Here is a 9,873-nt window from a genome sequence, read left to right on the forward strand (position 1 = left end):
CCCGCCCCCCCCCCCAACCCCCCCCCCCCCCCCCCCCCCCCCCCCCGAAAACCCAGGGTTGATTGGTGATGGGAACTGCTGTATGAATCACTAGGTAAGTCAGTTGCTGGCTTTTGACAAATACGCTTCAAACATTCTCCATTGCTTTGTCACGCCTCAGATATGCTGTAACTGCATTTCAGAAGCATCAACATTATTTTGGAGTGTCTCAGCAATACAACTGCACTAAGAACTCGGGAATAGGTGTACTTAGGGTATTAAAGTCAGTTGCTGGCTTTTGACAAATACGCTTCAAACATTCTCCATTGCTTTGTCACGCCTCAGATATGCTGTAACTGCATTTCAGAAGCATCAACATTATTTTGGAGTGTCTCAGCAATACAACTGCACTAAGAACTCGGGAATAGGTGTACTTAGGGTATATCTGTATTCGTTTGTGGGGTTTGGTTTTTATTTTGTTTTTTTCTTAAAATCAGGAGAGTGCCTTTGAGGTGAATCTCTCAACTGCTTCCACTTACCACACTTTGGCTCACATGAGAGTACTCCTGGAGGGCACAAGCTTTGATTCCTTTTGAATTTTGTGCTCTGTGAAGCAACCAAATATGTTTGATATTTTAATGGATATTGAGCCAGTAAGACTAGAACTAGACCAGAGCGATCATTCTGAAATGCATATGTTGCATGGACATCAGGTTCTCAGCAAAAACTGTTTTGCTGTACAGATCTGCTTCTATTGTACTGCACTATTTGCTGATGCAGACATAGCCAGAGGGGATGAGGGTATTCTAACCACAGTGAAGTAGTTTTCTTCTGTTTCTGTGCTCATGCTACAGCTCTGTGAAACAGGTCTGCATAGAGACACTGAACGCTTGAGTACCATGATCAGTAGGTCAGGTCTAGGTTCAAAAACAAGCTACAAAACCCTTTTATGTCAGAAAGTCCTGACACTACTTCCTCCCTCATCACCACCCGCCACCCACTGCTGTGATTACTTCGTTAACAGGCTGCACGTAGCTGGAGATCTCGGTAGGATGGGTGATGTTATTCAGGATGTAAGCACAAACTCAAAATTTGGGCTGCTGTTTCCCCTTGGACATTGAAGAAAGTAGTAATTTGTATCACACTGAATATATGAGTGCTGGCTTTTTTTTTTTAATCTTCCGGATATCTAAAAGTGTGTTCCCATTGTGGGTGGATGTATACCTGACTGCTGTAGCCAGGAAAATTTTTGTGGATGTTAAAAGGGAAGAGTCATGCTGTGCTTGATGCATATAAAGGAGCATGATTTTTTTTGTGTGTGTGTGCTGATTCTGAAGAGGGTAGCTTTGCTTTGGACTATTGATTCTAAGAGCAAAGGGTTTAGATGTTCTGGGTCCTTCTTACAACTGTCAGTGAAGTGATAAGATGTGCAGAAGTCACATTCAGAGTTTTCTGGACAGCGCACAAGGTGCATTTAAGTCTCAGAATACATGTGTTCTTCTTCGGAAGACAACTTAGCAGTTTCTTTCACAGCTGTTTTTTTCAACTTAGCAATCTCTTCTTTTGCCAGCAGTACAAGAGATCACTGCTTCTAATGCCTACTGCTGCATCTTAGGAAATGAGGGTTTGTCTCCCTGTGTAACTAACATCATTCAAAGCAGTATCTGTATGTTTGAGCTAAAGAAGCCTTTCTCCATTGCCTTCTCTGATGGAACAGCAGCTTGATACCGTAACACATCACTGCTTCCTCTAGAGGAGGTGTACAATGCTACTAAGTAAATATAAATGATATACTTGACTGCATTGAAGTGGTTGTTCCAGTAGAACCCACTTTGGCAGAGTCAGAGAGATTAAGCCCTGGAAATACTGGAATGTTCATATTCATTACTGGCAACAGTAATAAAAGCTGACTTAGTGGAATTGATGGTCGATAGGCATGAGTTCTCTTGAAGCATTGGTAGTTCTTTCTTGGCAGCTTCTGCCTGTGGCCCTTGGTTGGAGCTTGTGCTGGTCAGAATTGATGATACGAGAACACAAGTCACTGAGCTTTAAGGGTCTTCTCAGCTGCTGGGGAAACATGCTCTCTTCCTATAGTCCTTAAGCTTTGAATGTAGAAGGTCCTTGCAGGGTCTTGTTTCAGGATCTAATATGAAAGATGACAAACTCCCCAGTTTTAATCGTTTCAAGGAGCTGTCCAGATCTTCCTGTACGCTCTTGGGTACTTAAGGGTGTTGTTACTGCCCGGGTGGCCCTCCCTATCACTGAGGTCAAAATGAAACCTGCTATGGCCACCATGTATTTTTCCTGCTTTGTGAGTTGTTGGAAGGCAAAAAGTTGATAAATTTTCAGCCTCTGGTAGGGGCTTAGAACTTCTTTTGACTCATTCAGCCTTTTAATTAACCTGTGATAATAGTGATTGCACGGAAGTTGAAGCTCAGTCTGAAGACAGGAAACCCCAAACAACTGCTTGTGCTGAGCAGAGAACTATGTTCATTAGCTTCCTTGCTTTTTCTTCTTGACTGATTACTGGGACTTCTGCATTCAGAGTGTGAATTTATGGATGGCTTAGCCTCATTTACTTTTGTTCCTAAATAACTCCAGAGAGAGCTTGTCTACCTTGCTCTGAATTTCCCGTTGGTTTCCTGTAAATACTGTGGATACCACGTTCACATCGTCTTCTTTCAAAACTTAACTCGGGGTCTAGTTTAGTTTGCTACGTTTCAGTGGCTTAAAAAACCCAATCTGTTCCCCTTTCATCCTGCATAACTGGCATGGTGTGAGACATTTGTGATAGGGTGGTTCTCCACCAAAGCTGAAGCTATGTTGGTAGCCCTCTGAATAACAATTACTCCTGACATCTTCCAAGCAGCCACCTGGAGCTTTAGCCACAGGTCTGACCTGGCTATCCATGTTAGTCCAGCAATTGTCTGCAGGAAGGATAGCGAGACCCATCTGCTGGCAAAGGGGGATGTGTGGGGATTAGTGTGGTACTGCATTAATGTATGAATGTAGGTGTGGACTTTCATTCCAATTGGTAGTGCAGTTGTAGGTGTATACTTGCTTTGTCTTTTCCTCACCTTTGGTCCTCTGATATGTGCTTCTGAGATTCAATGCTTCAGACTTATGATTTGCATTATATTTAGGAATGGTGTGCGTGAAGGCAAGGCAAAGCAAAGTGTATGTTCTAAGAGGGTAAATGAGGGGAAAAGTCACCTGCATTGGAATGGTAGGGCACACAAATACTTAAGTATCTCTTCTGGGTGGACGATGTGTCTCCAAGAACTTCTGTTATAAACCCATGCTTTCTAATTGCAGGTGCTTCAGTAATATTTCATATCTTTTATAAGTGTGTGTATGTACATATGAGGGTGTTTTGTCGCATCTGTTTTACAATTGTGTTAATATTTTTAAACTGACTTCGTGTTATTACTGCTCAGCAGAATTTTAGTTGAAATCTGAGCATAGCTTTTTATCTACCTATAGATATGGCAGATCAGCTGTTTTCTCCACTCCTTTTGAAAATGTTAAAAAAAAAAGTGTTTTCTTGCAGTGGGAGATGGAAGAATGGGATATGCAGAAGAAGCTCCCTATGATGCGATTCATGTAGGAGCTGCAGCACCAGTTGTGCCCCAAGCAGTAAGCCTTTATGTTTTATGTGTGTGATTCAGTAATCTCTTGGCTGTAAAGAATGTTTTACATAATATATATCTAAAATACTTGGTAGGCTTGCACTGCTGAGAGTGTCAGTGGGCAGGGTGGTATTACTGTATGGTGTGGGGTTTTTTGTTTCTGTTAAATTGGGCTTCCTGTTGGGTTGCCAAAGCTGTATGTTCTAATAACTCTCCTCTAAATAAATGTATTTTAAAATGACTTGTGCACAACCCTCTATTACAACAATGAACTAGAGCATTTGATTTAATAAATTAATTTGGTTTTATCAAACATTGAATTACAAAATTTAAGTATTTGTTTCCCAGGTTCTAAGGCATTGAGCCCGTTGGAAAAGTAATGTGCTCAGCTGGAATTACAATGCCATGTGTTCGTGGCTTTCAGAGTGTATACAGGGCAGCTCTTACTAGAGAAGCTGAAGAATAACTAGGGACTTTAGAGTGTGTATACATGAAGTCCGTCTTGCAGATAAGATTTTTTTTTTCATCTTCCTTTCACCAGGTAAATGGGAATATATAGCATGATTTTGATAATGCTAGTTAGCAGTTAAGCTTTTTAAATCTGAATTTTAATGAGGGATAATGAAGGACTGGAGTTTTGAGGTGCTATAGACAGGTTAGACATTTACAGACATTGGCCGTTGTTTTATTTTTTTGTTTTATTTTGGGGTGTTTGGGGGGGTGCTCCCAGCAAAGTGTTGACAGATGACAATTAAAAAGGTAATTTAAAGCTTATTAGTGAATAAAACAGTTCTTAATTATAACTTTTGTTAGTAACAGGGATTAAGATTTTTTTCATGGCATCTGGGAAGTACTGAATTTTCCTTGAGACTACTGTGATTAGCCTCCTTTAATTATGAAAGCAAAAAAAAAAATCCAAGCATTTCTCACATACACATTTCTCACACATAAGTGACATTGTCACTTATCTTACTCATATTCATATATTTTAGATCAGTTTTATAACATGCTGTTCCATTCACAGAATGAAAGAGGATCTGTTGGGTAGTGAGCGTATTGTAGACAACTTAAAATTACTCCAGGAAGATAAATTTAAAAAAAAAAAGTCACAAATCTCAAATCTTATTCTGCGGACTTAAGGGGAGATCAGTTACCCCAAAAATGTTAGACAATGGGCCTGTACTGATGCACAATAAGTATCAAGCAGTTAAAACTGGCAGTTTAAAAAGATTGAATCTACTGTAAAAATAACTTGATTTACATAATTTTCTGTTTTTATGTAGAAACTAAAACTGCAACCAACCCAATTAATCCAATTACTATTTTACCTTCTTTGGAATTACATGAAATTATTGTGACTGTTTCTGTAATACCAGTTGTTGTACCATGTTGTTGTGATACTCTCATTTTCAGTGCATTTTTTATTTTTCCTAATTGAAGTAGTTATGTACTGCATAATAGTAGATAGATAAATTGTGGCAAAGCTATTAATCTAATGTAACAAACTTTGGACCCAGCTTCTCTGAAGTGGCTGGTTACATTCTAATTTCTATGTTGTGTTCTAGCTTATAGATCAGTTAAAACCTGGCGGAAGATTGATATTACCAGTTGGTCCTGCAGGGGGAAACCAGATGCTCGAACAGTATGACAAACTAGAAGATGGCAGTGTCAAAATGAAGCCTCTGATGGGAGTGATATATGTGCCTTTAACAGATAAAGAGAAGCAGTGGTCCAGGTGGAAGTGATTTTCTGTTCCACTTACTTCTTCCACACACATGCAAGGTGAAAGGGTGTGAATTTTAAGCAGATAGACTGCAAGGCCTGCCTTTGCTGCTGTCACTGCTTTCTGCTCCTCCATACCATGAAAAGTGACTCAATCTGCATTACTACATCACCAAAAGGAGGTTATGCTAAGTTTGAGTTAATTTAAAAGCAGAAGAAAAATATTGCATGGGTTGCACTTTGTCTCTTTTGGACGTGTTTTCTTTAGTCTTTGGTGTGTTGAAGTTTCTTATTTGTTGTTTTGAACACAGTATTTTCTAAATTTAAACTTCCCTTCTAATGAACTTTTTATAACCGGCTTGCCCAGTAATTAGGGTAAAGTGTAAAATACTACTTAAGAATAAATATTGTTTTGTCCTGTAAGTTAGTGGTAATTGGGTGTTCATTTTGTATTTTTCTGAAATGTCACAAATGAAGAAAAATCTTTGTGAAATCCTTTTTGGGAAATATAGATAATCTTGCAAGCACTTTTCCCTCAGCCTCCAAGTAGCAGAAAGTAGAGAAGGTAATCCCTTCTACCCTCAAGTATAAGTGTAGTTGAGTAGTGTTCAGAAAATTTTCTCAGACGTGTTATTAAAAGTCTGTCATCTGTCTCTGATGGGGACATATTCGTGTTCGCTAGCAGAACAAACTCTAAATGCCTTTCTAAAGGTAGTAAACCTTCCAATTTGCTGAATTGAATGGCCAGTAACAGAGACATAACACAGCTGTCAGCTTAAACCATGCTAGGCATTAGTATGCGAATGAACAAAGCAGCAGTCCTGTTTTGCTTCCTGGCAGAAAACGCTTGTGAATGTATTATCTGTGTTAATGAAGTGCATAGATGTGTATTGAGTTCTGAAAACAACTTTTGAGCTTTATAACTCCTAAATTTAGACTTTTGTTTTTCTTCCCTTGATATTCTGGAGCACAGCTTGTGATTTGGATACATGAATACTTAGAGTTTAAGCTATCAAAATGTCCATAAAAAGTACAAATAAAGCAGTTTGCATTACTGCTGCTTACTGAAACTTCATTTCAGTGTTTCTTGGATTACTGTATAGCCATGTACAAATGACTCAGAACAAATTTAATGAGTTACTACTTAGTTCAAAGCTTGTGAAGCATGCTCGCTATTCAGATGTTTTGTATTTGTTATGCAAATTAATACTTTGTCCTCGAATATTGCCAGTATTCCCTCAGCGTGGTACTCAGGGGTTTCCTGCCTCTTGTAAGGCTTTGGAAGTCTTGCTTTGTGGTCATTTCCTCCTCTGGCAAATGAGGTGGACTTTATTCAAGTTCGGAGTCCATGCTCTGCTTTCTCCAGAAAAGAGAAGTATTCTTCTTAAGCCTTCTTTTTTCCAGAGAAGTTTTGTAGATTTTTCTGTGTTTCCACCTGATCTGATTATAGTAGCAGTTGTGTTTTTTTGTAGCAGCAACGTGTGTTCTTAAAAATAGTGTTTATTGAAGGGTTTCTGGAATGACAGTGGTTATCCTTTGCTGCTGGTGAAGGTGGTGTAGTGTATTAAGGACTAGAATTCTAAGGTCTTTGCATCTCTTCTGTGCAGTTTTGTACTCCGTTTTTGCTGCTAGCTCAGGAAGAAGTAATAGATTGTCTTTGGTCCTTCTTCGGTCATGAGTATTGTGGGGTTCTTTTCCCCAGATTTTCTTACCAATTTCTGTTCTTTTCTGAAATACTTCTTGATTTTATTTATTTATTTTTAATTTAAGTGTTAAGACTATACATTGGTGTTATCAGAAAAGGTAAGTGCTTAGCCTGAAGGGTTACCTTGATCGCTACAGTGGCATAGAGGCTTTTTCTTGCTATACACATTTAAATTTGGTTCAGACTTGGAAATCTCTGTTAAAGGAAATCTCAGAAGTCCACTTCTTGTAATGTTTGGGTTTTTTCTTCTAATTGTCCTTTTTGTGATCTGAAGAAAATTCTCATTCCCTTCTCAAGGATAACTGCCAGTGCACTGCTGACCTTACAGGAGGTTGCATCTGTCTTTTTTTGTTGTTTTTCCTTATTGGTGAGTCCAAAGGGTATGCTTAGCCAGCTGCTGCTAAGGAAACTCCTAATTATAAATCAGCATTTGTTATCTATGCTAGCATCAAAGATGAAAGAGGTATTTTTTCTACACTTCCTGTATTTCAATTTATCTTTCTTAAATTGTTGAAGACCTGTGAGCAGAGATCAAGTAGAGACTCCTCTGAAAGAGCATCTTTAAGTCTTTCTGTAATAAGGAGCTGTAGTGTATGAGAGACTGTAGTTGTAAATCTAAAATTCATTGAACGATAATCTTTTTTTAGAGTAGCTCAAGAATCCTGTGTGTTTAGCTTGTCATTCTCTTAGTTTACATTATGTTATGCAATTCCATTCCTAATGCAGGTAACTGTTCCATCACGTTAAGAATTGGTGTCCCTTCACAAAATGCAATCAGCAGGCCAGCAGCATTTTCCTAGGCTAGCAGACCTTCCAGTTGGCAAGAAAGAAGCCACTTGAATTTTTGCTTAGCCATTCACATTTTGGACAAGTTAGTACAGTTCCTTACTAGGGCTGCAAGGTGCTCTTTACAAAGCAGCACAACAGTGACTTTAATCTCTAAGTGGTGTTTGAGGTCAAACCTACCTTCAGACGCTTTGCATCATTCTACATTATGTAAAACTGGATCTTCTAGCAAAAGAAAATCTGGACTAGCTGGAAGGAAAAGACTTCTTGGATTTCAATAAATTGGTGTTGTGGTGCTAAATAAAGAATCTTATTTTGTGAATATTGTTGGATTTCTTTAAATTTAGTCCATAATATTCTAGTTTGGGTTCAGCTGCAGTAGTATTTTTAAGCTCTAAACGTTAGTGGGAATCTTCTCAAATGTGACTCCATGAGACATTTGGAAGTAGAATATACACAGGAACCCTATCTCTGGTACAAAATGAAATGCATTAGTGTACCAGAGATCCAGCAGTAGGTGCCCACTTATGCGATTATGCTGGTAAGGATGTTTATCCTTTCACATAAAACTTCCCAATTATTAATTGGTTTTTTCTTACTGATAAGTAGGGAGGAGAGAAGACCTCTTGTGCCGCACAGTTGAGAACACAGCTTATTAGCTACCTTATTGGCAGTTCTTGTGTAAACTAGGATCTGTCTGGTTTTACTTCTCTGTGAGAGTTCCCTTACTACTTATATGGAGAGACAACTTAGTGAGTAACAATGTAAGGAATGCTTAGCAATGAGTCTGTGGCAATCATGAATTTTATTTCCAAACAGGCAGCTGTTTTAAAAAGTTAACAAATTACTTTTTTTTTAACTTAAAATATTGCATTAGTAGAAATTTATAAATGTCATGCTAAATTCATATTTGCTGATAAAATACAGAATTACAATGACAGTATATCCTTTCTGAGCAAAAAATGCAGTGACTAGACTGGGGCTGTTACTCTCTCCCACTTATCTGTACGTACGACATGTTTAAGCACCCTTTTGGAAGACGTATTTATTAGGAAATATTTTGATGTGTTTCTGCTTAGAAACTCTTATTCAGTGTTTCAAATGCCCCTGACAAGCTAGTTGTCTAATTTCAATTGAAATTAGCAGGAATTGTTTGCCCTGAATTCCTTTGGCTATGCAGACCAATGATTATGGTTGAAGTTCTTATTTTACTTCGGCAAAAAGAATCTCTGCACAAAATTTCTCAGGTTAAATTTAAAATTTATGTATTCTGCAAAAATGTGTGTGTTGTAACTGATGTAGTAGGTTGCAGAGAAAATTCCTTTTCTTTGTCACTTCAACCTACTCTCTCAGTTTGATGATTGATCATAGCAAATAATAAATACTTTAACAGCACCTTTCCAGATTAAAATGCTACAAGTCCAAATATTGCACCTAGTTACCTTTAAAATTACAGAGGGAGAAATAATTGGCTGCTGAAACACTGAGTAGATACTGAAATTCAGAGTGTAGCCTAATATGAATTAGAAATACAGTATCAGTAATGACAGCATATTTTTCATAGATGAATGATGTATCAAAAAGGGAAAGTCAAATGCTGCCTAATGACAAGAAAATTGAAGTGGATCAAAAAGAGTGAGTTACAGATTTCAGATAAATTCATAAATGTTCGTTCAAATATCAAATTTGAATGCCTTCCACCAAAGAGGTGGGGACAGATCGCAAAGCTTCATGACTTACCTGTATCCCAAACTTCTGTTATTTCTTATTGTCGGTAAGATTTGTGGTGGTTTTTTTTCCCCATAATGAACTCTGACATTTACCTGAAATGCTACCTATTAGATTTTTCTGAGAATGTTTCTTAGTTTGTTGTTGGATACTCCCAATGGGAAATGTGGAATATTCCTGTATAGTTTTTTCTCTTCTAGTAAGCCAAAATTTTTCAAACTTTATTAAATTTATTTTTAGAATAGTAATTTTGAGCTAATGACTTCTGAAATTTGCTTTAACTTGAGCTTATAAAGTTGCTTTGAAACCTCAATTGACAGTATT

At 37.9% G+C, this 9,873-nt stretch overlaps 1 protein-coding gene across 2 annotated transcripts in view; it reads left to right on the forward strand.

Moving 5' to 3' along the window:
- PCMT1 (protein-L-isoaspartate (D-aspartate) O-methyltransferase) overlaps positions 1-9,873 on the forward strand; it is a 25,268-nt gene that overhangs the window by 9,493 nt on the left and 5,902 nt on the right. Inside the window, exons 5-6 of one of the 2 annotated variants that reach the window (XM_009281400.2) lie at positions 3,530-3,615; positions 5,174-5,390. In XM_009281400.2, the coding sequence (XP_009279675.1) occupies positions 3,530-3,615; positions 5,174-5,353 (266 nt within the window). In that variant the 3' untranslated portion in view covers positions 5,354-5,390. The remainder of the gene's footprint in view (positions 1-3,529; positions 3,616-5,173; positions 5,391-9,873) is intronic. The other variant, XM_009281399.2, reaches the window with a different exon arrangement.

Source organism: Aptenodytes forsteri, unplaced genomic scaffold, assembly GCF_000699145.1.
Source record: "Aptenodytes forsteri isolate BGI_AS27 unplaced genomic scaffold, ASM69914v1 Scaffold82, whole genome shotgun sequence".
In the NCBI taxonomy this organism is placed as follows: Eukaryota; Metazoa; Chordata; class Aves; order Sphenisciformes; family Spheniscidae; genus Aptenodytes; species Aptenodytes forsteri.